The 22,827-nt window shown below is 36.2% G+C and overlaps 1 protein-coding gene across 2 annotated transcripts in view; it reads left to right on the forward strand.

Annotated features, from left to right (window-relative positions):
• The window catches only part of LOC135216819 (retinal homeobox protein Rx2-like), an 85,674-nt gene extending 73,382 nt beyond the window's left edge, over positions 1-12,292 (forward strand). For both annotated transcript variants that reach the window (XM_064252318.1, XM_064252319.1), the window contains exon 4: positions 11,521-12,292. In XM_064252318.1, coding sequence (XP_064108388.1) covers positions 11,521-12,156 — 636 coding nt within the window. In that variant the 3' untranslated portion in view covers positions 12,157-12,292. The remainder of the gene's footprint in view (positions 1-11,520) is intronic.
• Positions 12,293-22,827: the final 10,535 nt, after the last annotated feature.

Here is a 22,827-nt window from a genome sequence, read left to right on the forward strand (position 1 = left end):
TTTCTCTCTCTCTCTCTCTCTCTCTCTCTCTCTCTCTCTCTCTCTCTCATACATTATCATGTTGCTCGACGACAATTTCATTCTCTCTCCTTCTCTCTTTCATGTATTATGTTGCTCAACGACAATTTCATTCTCTCTCTCTCTCTCTCTCTCTCTCTCTCTCCCCCCCTCTCTCTCTCTCTCTCTCTCTCTCGTATTATCACGTTGCTCGACGACAATTTCCTTCTCTCACGCTCCGTGTCTCCACAATGGAGTGTCGCCTGTACAAAAGGATACCTTCCTCAAGCGTTCATCATTAACAATTGTCATTATTTACGTCTCGTCTGATGTTCCTAAGACGTCCCGCTTTACAAAAAAAATTGAAAAGGATTTGTCCAAAAGAGAGAGAGAGAGAGAGAGAGAGAGAGAGAGAGAGAGAGAGAGAGAGAGAGAGTTGTTAAAGGGGGGCTAATTCTCCTTCCTTCCGCATCTTCATCTTCTTTTTGTTTTTAGGGGCAAGTCGATTTTCTTTGATGACGTCTACTACTAGAACAAGGAGTCTCTCTCTCTCTCTCTCTCTCTCTCTCTCTCTCTCTCTCTCTCTCTCTCTCATTAGTTTCAAGAGCCGACGCGTTTTTTCTTAAATCTAATTTCTTCTAGGGAACCTTTTTACATCGTTCGTGTAAAAAGTGTACAGATTCATTAAATGTGCTTTTAATAAATATGCCTTTATATTTTTCTCTCTGCTGACTGCAAGACTGGTCTCTCATACTATATACCTTACAGTGAATATTTCGTTTTCATAATATTTATGACTAATTAGGTCAAAACGCAAAGGCTACTTTCTTATTACACCCTGCAATAGATTGTTTTACAATTTCCTTAATTAGATAAAAACGTAAGGGATATTTTCTTATTACACCTCACAATAGATTATTTTACAATATCCTTAATTAGATCCAAACGTAAGGAATATTTTCTTATTACACCTCACAATAGATTATTTTACAATTTCCTTAATTAGATCAAAACGTAAGGGATATTATCTTATTACACCCTGCAATAGATTAGATCAAAATGTAACGAATATTTTCTTATTATACCTTGCAATAGATTATTTTACAAGTTCCTTAATTAGATCAAAACGTATGGGATATTTTCTTATTACACCTTACAATAGATTATTTTTTACAATTTCTTTATTATATCTTAAACTAGTTTATTTTATAATCCTTTTCCCCTACATGTTCTATTTTTATTATACCTGTTTCTGCAGTGGTCAGGTATATCCTGTGAATAGCCATGACCTATAGCAGTGACCTAACCTAATTTGGGAAGCACAAATATATATTACAACGTATACCATTTGTTATTTGTGATTCTCTTTCTCTGTGAGTGGCATTTAAGGATACAGATCACTCCTTCTAGCCTTCGATTTTAATCTAGTAAAATATTCTCTCATCTCTGAGTAGAGGGCTGAAGTGTTGCCTGTTGATATTTCTTGAGACAAGTAGTGATATGCTCCTTGATATCTGCCTGAAGAGGCTTTTATACATACGAAAGATTAATGAAAACCTTATATGCTATCGTAATTTTATGGATTTCATTATTATTCTTACTAATTATTCTTATTAATAATTATTATTATTATTATTATTATTATTATTATTATTATTATTATTATTATTATTATTATTATTATTATTATTATTATTATTATTATAATAATAATAATAATAATAATAATAATATAATTATTATTATTATTATTCATTATTATTATTATTATTATTATTATTATTATTATTATTATTAACACTTATTTTGGTCCGATCTCATTTTCCATATATTTTTCGTCCCGATAGTTTTAGCCAAAAAAGCTCCACACGTCTTGTGACTGATTGATACACTCTAATGTACCCTAAAGTATTTTATTATTATTATTATTATTATTATTATTATTATTATTATTATTATTATTATATATTATTATTATTATTATTATTATTTTATGGAAAAAACTCTCTGTAAAGTCTTCAAAATTATACACGGACTTTTTTACACCCTTTTATTAATTTGGTGGACCATTTAGGAACATTTTATTATTGCTTAATTTATTATTATTATCTTATTATTATTATTAATTTTATTAATTTTTAAATTATTATTATTATTATTATTATCCGCAAACTTGTTAGGCCTACGTATTTTTCGCAGCTTGAGTGTGGTCTGAAGGTTTGATAACTGCATTCTATTTTGGGGCATGATATAACCACAATATTTCGTTGTAATGTTATAAGATTCTGAAAACTGAAAATAAATTCTGAGTACGATTTTTTTTTAAAGAATTTATTCAGGCATTAAAATAGGGATTTCTCGATATCACATACAGTTTGGAATGCTTATCATGTGCTGTTCTTGACTCCATTAATGAAAGCATGTTTGTGTGTATATATGTATGTTTATGTGCGTGTAAAAAAAAAATCCGTAAGAAAACACTCCATCGCATATCAGAAAAATGTCGTTTTTTGGGCCGTTAACTTGTTTAAAAAATAATTGATTTCACGTAACTCCCCTAATACAATATTTCTTGCATTTAAACTATTTACTTATATTTTTTACTATTTATTTAATAATTTGTTAATCTATTTTTCTGTTACTTCTTTCTAAACACCACATTCTTTGGAAGCTTAAACTTCATGTCAATGGCGCCTCTGGTGGGTTTGTTCCTTATGAATAGGGTTCATCCTCTGAATAATAATAATAATAATAATAATAAATAATAATAATAATAATGAATAATAATAATAATAAAATAATAATAATAACAATTTTAATATGAAAATTCTTCTGTAATGATGCGTTTCAAATAAACAGTCCACATAAATAATTTATGCTACAGGATTTATTTAAATCCTTCTTCGTTGCGTAATTCCTTTCAGTCAGTGATCAAACCAACTGGCATATATAATATATATATATATATATATATATATATATATATATATATATATATATATATATATATATATATATATATAACCTTTATTTATACATAGCATCACGTTTTATATACTTCGTGATCAAGTTACTTATATATATATATCATATTATATATTATTCTATATATATATACATATATATATATATTATATATATATATATATATATATATATATATATAAATGAAAACGGAAATATAATCGCAATCTGAGCTCTTAAACAGAACACAAACATTCTATACACAGGGCTGAAGAAAAGGCGCCCCAAATCATATTCACATTCCCTTTGTGGCAAATGAGACCAGCTCTCCCAGTTAGCGCCAATAAAAAAGTTCAAGAAAGAACCTTCACAAATGAATTTGCTCCCCTTTTGATCTTCCTTTTGGATACTCGCTCCCAATGTTTGGTAACAGACTTCCTATACACTCTGGGGCCTTGCCCGAAACCCCTGGGTGCTTACAGTTCACGGGCAAATTACTCCTCTCCCTTCCACCAACCACCCTGGGGTAATATGGGTATCCTCCTCTCCCTTCCACCAATCCCCTTGGGCGTCCTATGGGCATCCTCTTCTCCCATCCACCAACCCACCTGGGGTCCTATGGGTATCCTCCTCTCCCTTCCAACAACAGCTCCAAACCCCTCCCTCTCCTCCCTCCCTCCCCATGCCCAAACCTCCCTTAACCTCATATACCCATCTACCCAAGAGCTCTATGTTCTAAATAATAGCTGTCCCCCTCCCTAAATTGGTGTGAGATGGTAATCAGCCTTATGTGAATAGTAAACAGAGGTCAAATTAACATCCAGCCAGCTTGTTTATGGGAGACGAAAACCGCCTCCTTTCTCTCACCCCCCACCCCCCCCCCCCCCCACCCCTCACCCGCTATGGTTTCTGGCCCCTCTTCAACGCTGGACAAAAGGGAGCAGTGTGATGTTCATGCCACAACGCCTACTGTCAATGGCGCTGAATACCTAGCGTGGATTACGATGTTACAAGAGGGCCGATTTCTTGATGTATGTGTATATGTATGTGCGTGCGTGTATGTGTGTGTTGTATGGGTATGCGTGTTGATGCTGTTTAAGGGGAGCGGGGGGTGAGGCGGGGGGTTAGTGATGGGTTCAGAATAAAAAAAAAAAAAAAAAAAAAAAAAAAAAAAAAAAAAAAGATGCCCTTATGGGAAGATTTCAGACTATGCCCAGCCGTGGTTATAGTCGACAGGATGATGGTATCGATGTACAAAGGTTCCCCGATTTTCAAGACAACGTCTGCTAAAATATAACAAACAAATGTAATTTTTTTTTTTTACGTTTTTATTTCTGGGTTTCATTATTGTTGATTTTCCCTCTGTTCATTTTTACATACATCACCCGACTTTAAAGACAACGTTTGCTAAAATATTACAAACAGAAATGTAATTGTTTTACTTCTTTATTTTTCTAGGTTTGATTATTGTTGATTTTCTCTCTGTTCATCACATATACATCACCCAATACTCTTAAGAACTAATAGATGGAAGAGACCAACGAATGTCTATTTGTATAATGACTTAAAAATGGTACCTATATAAACCGTCATACATAAACGTTATTAGTCTTTGATTCTATCGCTCTTGACATTTCTTCGGACCCAATTAACCATTTTAAACTTGATAAATAACTGCTGTCCAAAACGTACCCAAAATGTTTTTATTTTTCATTAAGGCAAATTTCTAATTTCTCTCTCAGTCTCACAAAATTTCAACTCGTTTCCTTCTTTGTCAATGTCGTCTTCATTTCTGTGTTGACTTTAATTTTTCAATGATTTTAATCTGAATGTTTCAGTTTCGTAAATATACTCTCCCTTTGCCAAAATTCGTTCATCTTCCGCTTTTCATTTTCATCGTTTCACAATGTTGACATTTCTTATCTTCCTCCTCCTCCTCCTCCTACCTTTGTCAAAATTTATCTTCTTTACCTTCCTTTCCTCGGCCTTTTCTAAATGTTGTCAATCTCCTCTCAACTCCTCTCAATTCCTACATCCGCCATTCCACCTTTATCACGATTTCCTGTCTCCCTTCCTTTATCTGAGCCTTTTTCCCTCTCTACTCTGCTCATTCTTAAACTCCTCCGCCTACCTTTGTCAGAATTCCCTCATTCCCTGTTCAATCCTCAATCTTTGCCAAATGTTGTCAATCTCCCCTTTCCTCTCTTAACTTCTAAATTCCTATCTTCTTTCTACCTTTGTCAAAGTTTCCTCTCTCCCATCCTTTCCTCAACCTATTTCTCTCAGCTTTTTCATTTCGCCTATATAAATTCCTACTTTCTTTCTTCTACCTTTGTCAAAATTTCCCGATTCCCTACCTTTCCTCTCCCCTTTTTCCCTTTCCTCTCAACTTTGCAGATTCTTCCTTTCTCCCCTCTAACTTTGTCATAATTTTCTCTCTCCTTTCCTTTCCTCTCCCTTTTTTCCTTTCCTCTCAACTTTCCAGATTCTTCCTTTCTCCCCTCTAACTTTGTCAGAATTTCCTATGCCCTATCCTTTCCACAATCTCTGCCAAACGTTGTCAATCTCCCCTTTTATCTCTAGCTTCTCAATTCCTACCTTCTTTTTACCTTTGTCAGAGTTTCCTCTCTGTCTCTTTCTTCCTCTCCTCCTACTCGTTCTCTCTCTCTCTCTCTCTCTCTCTCTCTCTTTCCTCTCGACTCTGCACCTTTGCCCACTCGTATCATCTTACCCAAATCGAGTCTGGACCCAACGTCTAAGTGAGCTGATCTATGGTACTCTTCCGCACAAAGGGACTTGGTGTCCATACATCACACGGGAGAGACCGCACTTACTACAGTAGGATTCCAGCGCCCCTTTTAGGGGGTGGGGTAGGGGGGGGGGCATTCTCCCGAAAATTTTCACGGGCTACAATTTACTGGTATTTACCGATTCTTTGTTGTGGCTCCTGACCGGTGGGGTGGGCCAGTAATCTTGGAAAATATGCAAGAGGGTCTAGATTAGTTTCATGAGGAGGTGATATAATATATATATTATATATATATATATATTATATATATATATATATATATATATAGTATATATATATATATATATATATATATATATATATATATGTATATATATATCTATTATATAGCTCTTGGAATAAACTAGCGTTTATAGATCTTATTATGAAATTCGCAACTGCATATTGTAACAATTAACAATTCAAGTGTTTCCATTTCAGCCAGCGTTGGTGAAACCAATTCCCTGAAGATATGATTTGTATTATTACTATTTGTATTATTTACAAAAGGATAAAAGCGATTTATTAATACATCTGTGGATTTTTATTATAAGATAGTTTAGCCACGACATTTGAATTCCCCTAATAATAATAATAATTAATAATAATTAATAATAATAATAATAATAATAATAATAATAATAAATTTATATTCCTTTTAGATTTTAGCTTTTTGTAAAAGAAAACTATTGAGATGGCTTTGTCTGTCCGTCGGCACTTTTTCTGTCCGCCCTCAGATCTTAAAATCTACCAAGGCTAGAGGGCTGCAAATTGGCACGTTGATCACCCACCCTCCAATCATCAAACATACCAAATTGCAGCCCTCTAGCCTCAGTAGTTTTTCCTTTCTTTAAGGTTCAAGTTAGCCATGCTCGTGCGCCTGCAACGCTATAGGATAGGCCACCACAGGGCCGTAGCTGAAATTTTCATGGGTTGCAGCTCAGACAGCATTTATACGCTGCACAGAAAACTTGATTGTGCTGCAGAAACTGAGGAGCAAAGACGGCTTCTTGCTATCCTAGTTCCGACAGCTTACAGTAATCTGCCCCTTAATTGATCGATTACTCTTCTCTGTCACTTTGGACAAACTGAACGATAAGAAGATTATTTAGGGACTAATTGCCTCCATGAAGCTTAATAATGAAAAGTCTTGCCCGCATTATCAGAGAGTGAAACGTAATTACAATGACGATGGCGTATTTATATGACGATGACGTAGTTATAATGAAGACGATGTCGTAATTACAATTATGGCTATGACGTCATGATAATGATAATAACGTAATTTTAATAATAATAATAATAATAAACCAACGTAATACCAGATAACATCGGAAAAAATATAACTCGATTTCCTGAGGTAAGGCGAAGACGCAGAGAGAGAGAGAGAGAGAGAGAGAGAGAGAGAGAGAGAGATTTATAACTATTTACCCAATAACTACTACGTGTCAGCATATTCACATTTAAAGAGATCTATTACTGTGGTCAAAATCGATCGACATTGTTTGATTCATATATAACTCTGCCGTCGCATTTACCGATACTATCAGCATTACACATCCATCAAAAGGAACTTTTGTATAAAAATATAACTTTTAGAAAAAATCACAATTTCCACTAAAGAAATTTTTTGTAGAAAAATAAATGGACGCTAAACCAACTGCATTTTTCATGACCAATTAATTCCCAATTTTTTTTTATTGATTTTTTATTATAGATGGTAGCCCATGTTATATCACAATATATACCTGGCTTTGGGCTGTAGTATATGACACCGTCCATATATATACCGTTGCATAAAACTTGATGTCTGCCCTCTCTCTCTCTCGTCTCTCTCTCTCTCTCCTCTCTCTCTTTATATATATATATATATATAATATATATATATATATATATATATATATATAATATGTGTGTGTGTATAAATAATCTAAATTTAATCACTGCAACATTGCCGTCTGCCTTCTTCTCTCTCTCTCTCTCTCTCTCTCTGTCTCTCTCTCTCTCTCTCTCCCTCTCTCTCTCTCTCTCTCTCTAATATATATATATATATATATAGAATATAGATATATATATATATATAATATATATAATAAATAAATATAAATTCAATTTCCCAGTACGAATCAACAGTGATCGTACCTTACAAGTCTGTTAATATTCGAACCTCTACACTACTACTTCTCTCTCTCTCTCTCTCTCTCTCTCTCCTCTCTCTCTCTCTCTCTCTCTCTCTCTCTCCTAGTCATCAGCAGGCATCCTGATGATTCTTTAACGATATGAAATCTCTGTCAGTAAGGGGGGCGGTCCATCTTTTGATGGTTAATGTAGTCGCCACAAGAAAAACATTTGTGTTAGGGGACCTTGTCACCGCTCGTATGACGCCTGAGAGGGAGAGAGAGGGAGAGAGGGGGGAAGGGGAAGAGGGGTAGGGGTAGGGATGTGAGAGACGATGCCGAGGGGAATCCTCTGAGCTTATTTATATGAATGTCACAACACATTGTTTGACACCTAACGTGTTCTTCGTTATCATTTATATTTGGGTAATTTTTTTTTTTTTCATTTTTAGTTCTTTTTTTTTACGTTAAGTATTTTTCGACGTTAATTAGTGAACACATGCTTTGACCTTTTTTAATTATATGCTAAAATATCGAAGGAAATTTATAATATCAGTATATCAGTCACTGTTGTTGTCCAACGTTACTACTATCTAAGCATCCAATCATGAAATTTAAAAAAAATTCTATGAAGACAGAAAGGATAAATTAAATAGAAAACGGGAAACAGACTTGGCATAATAAGAACATCCTAATAAAAAGTAAACAGAAAGCTTCTTTAGCAATTATACACTCGTTAGTTTGAGAATTAATGTACTGACGTTTGTTTTCCCAAGTCTTCTCCATCTGGCGAGCTATGAAAAATTAGGACAAGGAAAAATTACGAAGAAGAAAACAAACAAAGAAGGAGTTTATGCCATACAAACAGTTTACGCATTAAAAAAGCGCACACAACTTGTCGAAGTTTCTTCGGCGCAGTCGAGTTGTCTGTACATCGTATAATCAAGACCACTGAAAACAGATCTATCTCTCGGTGGTCTCCGTATAACACTGTATGAGCAGCGGGCCACGAAACTTTAACCACGGCCTTGGGTGTCCTGTCCTATATCATTGCTGGACGCACGATTACGGCTAATTCATAACCTTAAATAAAATAAAAATTACTGAACCTAGAGGGCGGCAACTTTGTATGTTTGATAATTGGAGGGTGGATGATCAACATACCAATTTGCAGCCCTCTAGCCTCAGTAGTTTTTAAGATCTGAGAGCGGACAGAAAAAAGTGCGGATGGACAGACAAAGCCAGCACAAGTTTTTTTTGTTTTCAGAAAACTTAAAAGAGTTTTTTTTCGAAAGCCACTTATTTGCGAATGGGGAAAAAACTGAAAGAATGAATAAGCAAGAATTCAAATAACTGACACAACAAAATACGAAGGGAACTAATGAAAAAGAAAACACAAACTGCAACTTCATACGAAACAGATGAAAGGAAATGAACGAGTAAGGATGAATGAATAATAAGAGAGAGGAAATAATTATGCAAACATAAAATTGTTTTAAACTTGGTGGTATATTTGCGGATTCACTAATCAAATTTTCTGGTTCACAGAGAGAGAGAGAGAGAGAGAGAGAGAGAGAGAGAGAGAGAGAGAGAGAATAAATCTAGTCACAAAACAGTGCCCAAGAGTAGAAAAAATAAATTTCCACACAAAGTTTAAAAAATTTCTTTTTACTTGTTGGTTCACTAATCACACTCTCTAGTTCAGAGAGAGAGAGAGAGAGAGAGAGAGAGAGAGAGAGAGAGAGAGAGAGAGAGAGAGAGAGAGAGAAAACAATGAGGAAAAGAAGAAAAAGACGGGAGCTGTTTTAACTTATTTTTTTTTCTTTTACTGGTGGGCTCACTAATCACATACCAGACGCATACTCTGGTAGAGAGAGAGAGAGAGAGAGAGAGAGAGAGAGAGAGAGAAGGAAAAAACAAAGTCTAAAAACAGGCACTAATCACCTAACAGCAAACATCATTATAATTAAATCACTTTAGCAGCCTCGTCAGAGGGTTGGCACCCACGAAACAATAAGGAGAGCGGCGTCTCTTTGACGGTTGCCGAATTCGTGGTTCCTCTCGTTCGTTCGTTTTGCCAAGAGATTGATGTTCGAGTGTTATCTTAAAGGATGGGAGGGTTAGAAAACGAAACTATTTAAATACACGTAAGAAATACTCACACATGAGGAAATTTCATATCATATATATATATATATATATATATATATATATATATATATATTATATATACTATATATACACACACACACACACACACATATATATATATATATATATATATATATATATATATATATATATATATATATATCTACATATATATATATATACTATATATATATATATATATATATATATATATATATATATATATATATACTATATATATATATATATGCATAAACTTATAAGATTTTTGCTCCTGGTAAGCATAAGTTTAATAATGAAAGGGAATATATATATACATATATATATATATATATATATATATATATATATATATATATATATATATATATTTCTTACGTGTATTTAAATAGTTTCGTTTTCGTATATATCTATATATTATAGATTATAATACTATATATATTACTATATATCTATATATATATATAATAATATATTATAATTTAAAAATACTATATATATACTATATTATATAATATAACTATATAAAACACATCATCAATACAGATGTATTTAACATGAAATTAATGAACAGTGCTCAGCAAATTCCTATTAAAATAAAGTTGATAAACTGTTGGTTTATAGACGAACATGCCCATTTTGTTATAGATAAACTGCGGGTGTATAGCGAAATACCCATTTTGTTATAGATAAAATGCGGGTTTATAGAGAAATGTCGATTTTGTTACAGATAAACTGCGAGTCCATAGAGAAATACCCATTGTGTTAAGATATGAATCTCGAAATATCATAAGTAATAATTTCTTCAAAGTCAAATATTCCAGTGCAAAAACAAAACCAAAATTCTCAGTATGAGTTCGTTCATGTAATTTTACAAATTTTCTAGTCATTATATCCGATTGTAGAGAGCTTTCATATCAATATGAAAATGCAAACAGAAACAAATATCTCGCCGTACGAATTCATTCAATCTACTCGTTATAAGTCATTATAACCCGTTGTAGTAAAGGTCGATATTATTATCGTATTGGTATAATTATTTCCAGATCGCTCAAGATTTAATATCTAAATGCAAACGTAGATATTTATCATTATAAATTCAAGTAAATTCCTATCAATTTTAGTACTTCCATATCATTAACGCCTGTAAAAGACTGATAATATTAGCAATGATATTCAAGAGTTATTTTATCCAAGATTAAATATGAAATATGTAAACAAACAAGTACTTCTCAGTATGAATTCGCTTATGTAAATTCTATTAATTTATATTGTCCCGTTGTAGCAAGTCTTAATATTATTACCTTACGTAAAGACTATATAGATATCAGTAATGAATTTCCAAAGTCAATTTATTCCAGATTAAATATGAAAATGGAGTATGAATTCGTTTATGTAAATTTTATTAATTTAAAAGTCATTATATATTCCCAGTTGTAGTAAACTTATAGAGACTGAAAATATTGGTGTGAGTATAATGATTCCCATTCGTACCCCCAACAGGTGTGGTTCCAGAACCGGCGGGCAAAATGGCGAAAGCGCGAGAAGGCCCTCGGACGGGAAAGCCCTTCCTTCCTCGGGGTGGATCACCCCTTGGGAGGAATGCCCGAGCTCCCTCTCCCGTTGGCGCCTCCGCCCCACTCCGTAGCGGCCGCTGCCTCCGCCGCCGACCTCCTCCACCTCCACGCCCTTCACGCCCTCCATCTGCACCCATTCCTCCACCCGTCGCACCCGCCCACTCTCCACCACAAGGCCGCGACAGGACCGCCCCCTCCGCCCCTTCACGCCCTTCTCCACCACTACATGCTTCCCCCCGGACTCCCGCTCCTCCACCCGGCGACCAGCGCCGCCGCCGCCGCCGCCCAGGGTATTCCAGTCCCTCTGCTGGGCACCTCCACGGCCGCCTCCAACAGCCCCGAAGCCTCTCCCGCCCACTCGCCACCCATCACCACCCACGCAAGCGGCACTTCCACGACATCCACGGGCGCCCCAGCTTCGCCGTCCACCGCCCCGCCCACGGCTCTGCCCCTCGACTGCCGCGGGGCGTCCGTCGATCTCCTGCGCCTGAAGGCCCGCCAACACCAGGCCCTTCTGGAACGCCTCTCGCCGCCCACCTCGGGCGTCCACGCCTCCTCTTGAACTCCCGAGGGCGTCGCCTCCAATTGGCTACGGGAGGCTCGGACCGACGGCAATCCGGAGAGACTGGAAGAAGGGGAAGCCCCCGGGACAGACACTGGAAAAGCCTGCTTCCAGGGATTCCAGAAACACAGGTACGCATCCGCCCTGGAAAATTCTCTGGCGGAGTGGGCGAAGTGGAGACGAAGTCAGTTGGCAACGTTTTCCTTTCCCCGATGAGTATGGGCGAGGGATGCTTTCAGAATGACTGCAAAGGACAGAAAAGAAGTTTTTTTTTTTTTTAAGCTATGCTATATCAGCCTTTTCCAGCGAAGAAAAACTATAAATAGATAAAAAAAAAAAAAAAGACTGAGGATCTGGCATGAATTCTCCACCCCTACATTCCAGCCCATTCCTTTCCATGAACAAAAATCCATAATTCTAAGATGATTTATATTTTGCTGGAATTAGGAAAGTGGGTTAAATGTTAAATAAAAAATACTGATAATTCGGCATGAATTCTCCACCCCTACATTCCAGCCCATTCCTTTCCATGAACAAAAATCCATAATTCTAAGATGATTTATTATTATTGCTGGCGGAATTAGGAAGTGGGTTAAATGTTAAATAAAAATATTGATGATTCGGACATTAGAATTTCTTCTCCACCCCTACATTCCAGCCGTATTCCTATCCATGAACACAATCCATCTAAGATGATCTTTTTTGCTGGAATTAGGAAAGTGGGTTAAGCGTTAGTAATGATGGTCTGAGCGCTCCTATAAAAAGTAAGTAAACCAGCCACACTAAAGAATTCATAAGAATCAGAAAAAGAAGACAAAAATAGTTGCATGCCAATCTTACCCCGGTGATGAAATTGCAAGCATCGAGGTGTTGGAGAGAATATCATGCCTGAATTGGTTCTTCAATTATCAAAGTCTTTTAGACAGATATTCAAAATCAGGTAAATTTAATCTAAATTCAATTTCAACAGTGTTGAATATTTATTATTTTTCTCTGCACTTATCATATCCGCCAAACTTTTTCCATTCTATATATTATTATTATAAAAATAATGTTAGATCTTTAGGAATTTATTAATTACTTGTTGTACATAATATATTGTAGAGAATCATCTCTTCAGGTGTTTGTTTTTGTTTACATATATATACGAGTGTATATGTGTGTGTATGTATGTATGTATACATATATACATATATATAAAATATATATATATATATATATATTAATAATATATACAATAAGCATATATGTAATATATATCATATATAGTATATACGTATAATATATATTATTATATATATATATATATATATATATATATATATACAGTAATATATATGTATTCTATATCATATATATGTATATATTATTATATATAATATAATATATATACATATATATATACCATATATACATACACGATTCCTGCATGAAAGGCTTATTAACTGGTCACAACCAGAGAAATAATAATAAAAAAATCCTTATGAATTTGACAGATGATTTCAGACGCTGAATATCGAAACTTAATCTTAGTGTTACAGATTGTCTTTCAAGAGCCTAGAGTAGTGTTTGCCATGTAGTATCCCCACCTCCCAAACAGCCCCACGCCCCCCAAATAGGCAATTAGCCAAACACTTACCAATATAATCCCTTCCCTTCTTCTCACCCATTTCGAATCTGTTCTTACCTGTCAGCCAGTTCTTTCATCCTCTTATTGCTTGCATTTATATCTTTCGATGTTCTGTTTCCTTGCTTGGAAGGTCTACAGAATAATGGTGCCATTTTGGTTATTCTTAAGCTAAAGAGTTTTCTAAATTAATCTTCAGAAGCCAACGTTAATGAGTATAAAAACACGTATGTTTTCATAGCTCATAAGGCATCAGCGTTCTATTCCTGTGGTCTTATGGAGCGGTTACCGCCACCCGACCTCCGTCCCGAAAAAAACCTAAAAATGAATTCTAAATATAGGAATATGCATGCGTCCATCGATAGATATATCTAAATGAATAATTTTGAACTAAGTGAACGCATTCCTGTATATATTTCGATGTTTTAACCCACAAACCACTGAAAAGTTAGAATAAATAAAATTATAAATTGGTAAGTTTGAACGAAATTAACACATTCTGCTTTTCAAATTTCGATGGTTTAAACTACGAACCAATAGAAAAAAAATAAGACAGAAAAGAGGACGAAACGATAAACGGTTCCAAAACAAATTTAATGAAACTAGGAAAATGCGAGGAAAATGGATCAAGACAGCAAACCAGGTCCTTAAAGCGCCGCAGGTTCTGAGAAACTTAAAACTGTACAGAAGGCCAAATGCACACACAAAAACAAAGTAAAATTTCCTCAAGCAAAACTCTATAAAAATGGAAAGACGAATTTATAGATCATATTCCGTTTGATTTTGAAAAACGCTGCATGACAAGGGTACCGAAAGCAAGGGTCATTTTGTTCGTAATGCTTTCAGACCAGGGACTCTAATGTAACATCACGTTGAGGTTTTTTGGATTAAGAATGGGGTAATTTCAAAAGCTGAAAATCAAGCTTTGGAATACTGTCAAATTTGTGCTTTTACCCCGAAGCGTTCTTTAGTCAGTAGCAAGTACATTTTTTTATCAAAAGATAAATAATTTCTCGAATTTATCACTGACGTGGTTACTGAATTGGCAATTCACAGTTTTTGTCTTTATCAATTTTGCCTACGACCGCAAAATTCAATTGCTTCTCGTAATCCAAGGTTCCAATTTTTTTTCTCAATTCATTTCTGTTTTATTTATAGTATATATATATATATATATATATATATATATATATATATATATATATATATATATATATATATATATATAATATAGTGTGTGTGTGTGTGTGTGCGGATTCGTTTGTCTGTCTTCCTATGCGCACGCGCGGGCCCATTTTCCAATAACACTCATAAGGGCTTTTGGCATTACCGAAAGTTCTTAAACACACAACAACATGAAGAGGCTAATTCGCCTCTCGAAGACTGCTTTCCGAAGGGCGTCTCCAACCCCGTCGGAGGACAGAAGTCAACCACCCCTCCCCAAACCCCACAGGCCCTCGGTGGTGTCACCCGCGAAGTATATGTCTTTAAGCCCTTATGAATAAGGTGACGGTCTAGGAGGGAGGGGGATGCAGGGTCTTTAATACCTCTTTATCAACCTATAGGCTGATCAATTGACATCACTGACAAGCTTAATTGTCGTCGGGTCCCGCGCCCTTTGAGGGGCGCCGTCCGCCCTAATGCCCCCAGTGAATAGGGGTCATTAGTAGCCCGGCATTTTACCGCCGGGTTAGAATCCTTTTTACATCAATACTCCGAAATTCTTTATTGACGAGTAGTCTGCCAATCTGGCCAATTTGTCGCCGGGGTAAGGAACTTTGGCCCTTAAGCCGGGGTGCCGCAGGGGTCAATCTCCCCTTCCCCGCCCGCCGGACTCCGGCCTTATTGCCAGACGTCGCCGAGCTCAAAATTGGCTGTTTAAACAACCTTTATTGACAGTGGCCGGCAAACCCAGCTAATTTAGGGAGTTCACGGGACAGTGGTGCTAATTAATTAAGACGGTAAGGTCGTAATTGGGCTGCTGCCGCGCACGACTCGAGGAGAATATTAGGAGGGCGGCTTTTATTTGCTTCCTCCTTAACAATAATACACTCACTGAGATGGTAACCTCCTCCCACCTACCGCCCCACCAACCCGGAGCTCCCCCAACCAAACATAAAAGTTTTCGAGAGGTTTTTTTAGTCTTTTTTTATTATTATTATTCTCTCTCTCTCTCTCTCTCTCTCTCTCTCTCTCTCTCATAAACTTTCCTCCACGTTAGCTTAGCGAAAAAGTAAATAACAAACTGAAAAAAAAAAGAAAAATACCCGAATCAAATCCCTCCCCCCCCCCCCCCCCCTCAGAGGGGACAATTCGGTAATCGTTTCCTCAAGACACCGACGAAATCGTCGCTACGTCAACAGACCCACCATGTTTAGCTTCCGGCTGGGGCACAAGTCCCTACTTCCGGCTTCTGTGTGGACGTCCCGCCCACCCCCCAACACCCTCTCTTCTCTATCTCTCTCTCTCTCTCTCCTATCTCTCTCCTCTAGCTCTCTCATTTTCTGTATTTTTTTGTCTCTAAACCACTCTTGGTTGAAGATTTCCTTTCTTTTCCTCCCTCCCCCAACCTCCCCTCACCCCAAATCTCTCTCTCTCTCTCTCTCTTCTCTCTCTCTCTCTCATTTTCTTTATTGTTTTTGTCTCTAAACCATCTGTGGTTGAAGATGTCTTCTCCTCCCTCAACTCTCTCTCTCTCTCTCTCTCTCTCTCTCTCTCTCTCTCTCTCTCATTTTCTTAATTGTTTTTGTCTCTACATCCATGGTTAAAGATTTCTTCCCCTCCACCTCTCTCTCTCTCTCTCTCTCTCTCTCTCTCTCTCTCTCTCTCTCTCTCTCTCTCTCTCTCTCTAACGTTCATGTACAATCTCTCCGTTCAATGAATTTTCGTCAGTGGTACCATCCCCCAAAAATGTAAACAACCTCTCTCTCTCTCTCTCTCTCTCTCTCTCTCTCTCTCTCTCTCTCTCAGTATAAGACACATTCACTAATAATCTCTTATTCCAGAATTCCTTCAAGAACTGGCCACCCCATTTTCTCCCTTCCTTCCTTCACAAACGGTCTCTTAGTTAAATATTCCTCTTGTGACCGTTTCTCCGTCACTTTCCTTCAGTAATAAGTAACCGTTACGCTGACATTCCCACTTTTTTCAATGTGACCGTTACGTTTACATAAGACTGGATCGCTTCGTTACGGTGTTAGTGTTTGTAAAATGTATCATTAACATAGTTTTCATGTTTTACAATTTACATATCCTAATCCAGATGTTTACATGTCCATAGCCAAGTACTTAAAGAAGTAAAAATAAAACATAAAAAAAAGAAGTTGTACATATTCACAGTTAGAGAGAAGAAATAAAATGTGTTATGTATGTAATGTGTTTGATTTGTATCCTATGAATACAAAGGTGTCTTTAGCTATATTCTGCTTTAATTAAAAAATCCTCATAGTAGCGCGAGTCTTCAAATGGAGAAACAAATCCACAGTTATGTAAATGTACATATATTTAAATCTAAAACTTTAAAGTTTTAGATTTAAATATATATACGTTTACATAACTGTGGATTTGTTTCTCCAGTATCTGCTTTAATGGTCATTCAGAATTCTTAAAGGAGAGGAATAAATAACTAACAATGGGAAAATACAAGATATTCGAGAGAAATCATTAAATATTAATGAACAAATCAAATAATATTTGCAATGAAAAAAAAACATATGGAGTACGATTTCTCACGGATATTTTGACATCTGATCATATACGAATGATTTTGTCAAACTGGAATTAACGAGAATTTGTGAATAATGAGACTGAACAGCATCTTTCAAAAAAAAATAAATAAAAGAATAAAATTAAAAAAATAAAAATTTACTAACTGGTGACAAAAAAAATCTGAATGCTTTTCACAGCCATTATTGAAAATGAAAAAAAAATGTAAGCTTTCATACAATGGGAAAAGACAGAACGTGGACAAATATATGTAAATATGCATAGCTAGGCTGGGATACTGATCAAGGAACTACATGACAACGATTACTGTCGTACTTAGACATGACAGGATCATATCTCAGTAGAGAAAATAATTATACCTTTCGAAAACCTAACCTATCAAAATTCACAGCTAGAGACTATACTATACCCTATGCGTGAACCTTCTGGTGAATAAACTTGACCAAACTATTTTTTCCTTTAATTTTTATTAATTACTATCCTAGATTAATGAAAAAACTGACACTTTGTAAGCTACAAAAAATAAATACTACTGTACAGATGATTATATTACAAATCATGGCAGTATTTTCACATGGGTATTCACTTAGCTACTATAGTAGATTCACATCAACCGTGCATCTGGTGTCTAGGCCAGTCCCTTACGACGCTCCTGATTGGCTGCTAATAAGCCAGTCACAGGGCTTGGAAACTCTCAGTCTCTCTCGAGAGAGTTCACATAGGCATGGTGTATGTTCCACCTTTCCTGAGGGATACGTCTTTCAAAAGTATCCCTCAGGAAAGTTGGAAAATACATCCTGAATATGCGAACTCTCGAGAAAGACAGAGTTTCCAGCCCTGTGATTGGCTTATCGACAGCCAATCAGGAGCGTCGTAAGGGACTGGCCCAGACATCAGATGCACGGTTGATGTGAATCTACTATAGCGAAGAGAATAACGATTCTGGGGAATTCGTATACTGTCCTAGGATTGACGATCCTCTGATGACATCCAGTCAGAATCAAGACTGGCATATAATGCGTATCCCTGATTTACATACTATAAACGCGTAAAAAAAACAATGATGAGTAAGTAGAAAAGGAAATCAAATAATTGCCAGAAGAGAGGCGAAACTAGTAGTACTTTGGCTATTACTTGAATATAGAAATAAATAGAAAAAGATAAAAAAACACGATATTCCCAAGTTAACATGATACAGGATGTCCATGAAGTCCTAGTACCATTCTGTCCAATAAATACTTGTAATGGTACTGGAACTTTATGGACACCCTGTATTTTCTCCACATCAGTGGAAGCTGGTGTCAGTAATGACTAAGCACTTTATAAACACCAAGGCTGATGGCAAAACAACAAAAAGAGTTAATAAAAAGTATAATATAACGTACTAATCTTCAGTCTTCTTCTACTTTACCTTAACATCACTGCAGTAACTAAATTAAAACAAAATCTCCCATCAATTGACAACCATTTCAGAAGATGCACTCTCGAGTTCATCATCCACAGACAAAGCTCTGTACCACAAGACATTCGTGACTGGCTTGAGAAACTATCTGTATGTTGGTGGTTGATAGCATCCTCGTTTCTCAACTGAAAGTCCTGGGTTCGATCCCACCGTGGGATGAAAATCTCACGAAGCGAGGAAATGGTGATAGGCTGGTCTGCTATCGCTTGCGATAAGTAGCAATAATTAAAAGGTTTGCAAAAAGCAGATTGCATATGAAAGTTTTCTACTCAAATTAATATTGCTGAAAAATAGTTTAAAATGCACTCTTACACTTAGGACACTGCTTTATGCAATATATTGGTAATTCATCATTTCCATCTTTATAATATATCCAGTAGAATTTTCAAAGAAGATATTACATCAACAATACTCAATTATTAACGTTCCACTGATTACTTTAATATCTTGGGGTTAATGACTGCATCCTTTTTGTAAAAGGATTATCCGAGTGATAAAGGAAGTTAAATTTTTATCACACATTTATACAAATGGCAAGCATACTGTTGGCATTTTTGAGTTAGTCAGTAGCCCAATTAATTTTTTTAGTCAGTCAACTTCCTTTAATTATTTTCACCCGATCAATTGCCCGATTATCACACATTTACACAAACGCAAAATTGTTATTTAACTTGTCTTTTAACCACTCATTTGCCTAATTATTTTCGTTAGTCAATTAATAACCAAGTTATTTTTCTAGTCAATCAATCACCAAATTATATTTTTAGTCAATAATTCACCAAATTATTTTTTTTAGTCAATGACTCACCAAATCATATTTTTAGTCAACAATTCACCAAATTATTTTTGTAGTCAATCAGTCACCAAATTATTTATTTAGTCAATAATTCACCAAATAATTTTTTTTAGTAATAATTCACCTTTATTTAGTTAGTCAGTCACGCAATTATTTTCGTTAGTCAGTTAATCGCAAAATAATTTTTTAGTCAGTCAGTCACCTAATTATTTTCATTTTTCAATCGCCAAATTATTTGCTAATAAATCAGGCGCCTAATTATTTTGTTAGTCAGTCAAAAGTCTTAATTATTATTTTGGGTTAATCCATCAATAATTATTTTTAATAGACCAATCTCCTAATTATTGCTCTGGGTTAATCCATCAACGTATTAATTTTTAAATCAACCAATCTAATTAAAGAAAATAATAAATATTAATCTAATACGAAATCACTTCTAAAAGTGAGGGTATGAGCGCAAGCACATACACACACAAACCCACACACCAGAGCACTACTACACCTCTCTCTCTCTCTCTCTCTCTCTCTCTCTCTCTCTCTCTCTCTCTCTCTCTCTCTCTCTCTCCAAGCAAGCATCAGCATCGAACCGACTGAAAGAGAACGCTACAAAAAAAAAAAAAAAAAAAAAAAGAATACACAATGGCAGAGTTTGATCACGGCCGGATAAAAGCGAGAAAATAAATTTGATTATGGGGGGGAGGGAAATTCCCAGGTGGGGGACAAATGCCTTTAAAAGTTTTTATTTGTCTCTGGGAGTTTTGGGTATGCTAAACTTTTCTATTTTATCTGGTTACGTTTGCCTCGGGCTGCTGAAGTCCAAATAAATGAACACTAGACAATTAGCCCGGTGCCGCCAACAAAGGATTTCGGGTTGGCACTGGTAGGGTCATCGTAGGCACCAACTTATTCATGTTGGACATTTCCCACTGAATTCATATTTTGGCTATTTATATATCCCATTTATGAATGTATTACCCTCATACAATCGCCTGCATACGAGGTAATTCCGTATTTTATCGGAATGCACCCTGAGATATTTTTAAGATGTTCGAACTTACCATTTCTTACTACAGTTTATGGTTAACTTCATACAACATTTAGTTTTTCCGTATCACCTTTTTATAAATATGTAAGGTTTGTAAGATGGCAACACTTACCATTGCATTACCAAACTTTACAATCATCAAATACATTCAAGAGTCAATGATTATCTTCGTACAACTTTTGGTAATTCTAGATTTAATCTTTTTTATATTTTTTTTTATAAAAAATAATAAGGACGTAAAAGGTTATTCCTATAACTATTGGACAAAGATCTTTAATTTAATACAATTGGCGCATCAGGCTTTGCCAAGTACACCTTAAAATGGACAAAGATCTTTAATTTAATACAATTGGCGCATCAGGCTTTGCCAATACACCTTAAAATACAGACTGCACACAATAGTATACTTTAAATTATGCGAAAGACTTAGAATATTTCAAGTTCATTTTATCATTTCCACTTTCACTGAAGCAGTGATTATTGCAATGAGGTATTTTTGAACGTTATTTCATTGCATTTTATTCAAAATTAATTTTATTTTAACACTTGCTCAAGATTTATTATTATTATGACTGGGATCGTCAAATATAAGGCTCATATACAAAATAACAATCTGAGAGAGAGAGAGAGAGAGAGAGAGAGAGAGAGAGAGAGAGAGAGAGAGAGAGAGAGAGAGGGATTTGCTCACATAAGTGAGTATTTATTATGACCAAATAACATTGGCAGGGAAGATTTCCTAGGTTGAGAGAGAGAGAGAGATTTGTTCACTACATAAGGGAGAATTTAATAATGACCAAATAACATTGGCAGGCAAGATTTCCTAGGTTGAGAGAGAGAGAGAGAGAGAGATATTTGTTCACTACATAAGTGAGAATTTAATAATGACCAAATAACATTGGCAGGGAAGATTTCCAGTGTACAAATATGACCTAGAATACTCCGATTCTACACATGCAACTTTAACGAAAGCGCTACTCGCCTTACTGGAAGTTCGACTGAAACTAAGCCTACGCATACTATACATACTACACAATATGTTTAGTATGAATTATTCTATGAATGATTCTGTACATATCGTATATATACGAAGCTAAATTTCGATACTTATAAAAAATTCCCCAAAGGAACAAACAAACTTCTTATGGGTATATATAGCTATCAGTATGTAACCATTCGTATACAACTATAAGTATGTGGTCAATTCTCATACTTAAAGGTGCATACTTCTCCCAGGTATGTAAATATGACTCTGAATCAAGGAATAACACACTGAACCCCTTTTCTTCATTCCCCACTCCCCGAGGGGAGCGAGGAATCGAGGGGAAAGGCAGGAGAGGGGAAAGATCGAGAGGGAGAGAGAAGTAGGGAGGAGAAAAGAGAGGGAGAGGGAGACGAGAAGAGAGAAAGAGAAGGGAGAGGAGGGGGAGAGAGAGGGAGGGGGGGAAAAGAGAGGGAAGAGAGAGAGGGAGAGGGAGAAGAGAGAGGAGAGGGGAGAGAGAAGAAGAGAGATGAGGGTAAAACGAGAGAGAGGAGAGGGGGGAGGGGAGAGAGCAGAGAGGCGAGGAGAGGAGAGAAGTGAGAGAGAGAGAGGAGAGAGAGAGAGAGAGAGAGAGAGAGAGAGAGAGGCATTTCTATCTCTTCCACCCCACCTATCATCATCCGCTTTCCCTACCATCCAAACCCTTTCCTTTTCCCCCTCCCTCCTCTCCTCTCCTCCTCCTCCTCCTCCTCACACCATCCAACCCCCCCTCCCCCCCTCCCCCACACCCCCCTCCAACCCCCAACCCTGTGGGGCCGAATGTAATAACGAGCGATATCACACTATCGCCTGTTTGCCAATCCCCTCACCTGCCTTAATTACTTCATTATCATAATCATTTCCAGCTTATTATTAACTCGTACCGTGATAAAGGCCTGATTTGATAACGTCATGGTTCCGCCGTCGCCTGTGTACTTACTACACCCTGGAGGGGTGGGGGTTACCTACCCCCTCTGGAGGAACTCCCTTTGTGGAC

The sequence above is a fragment of the Macrobrachium nipponense genome, chromosome 6, assembly GCF_015104395.2.
Source record: "Macrobrachium nipponense isolate FS-2020 chromosome 6, ASM1510439v2, whole genome shotgun sequence".
NCBI lineage: Eukaryota > Metazoa > Arthropoda > Malacostraca > Decapoda > Palaemonidae > Macrobrachium > Macrobrachium nipponense.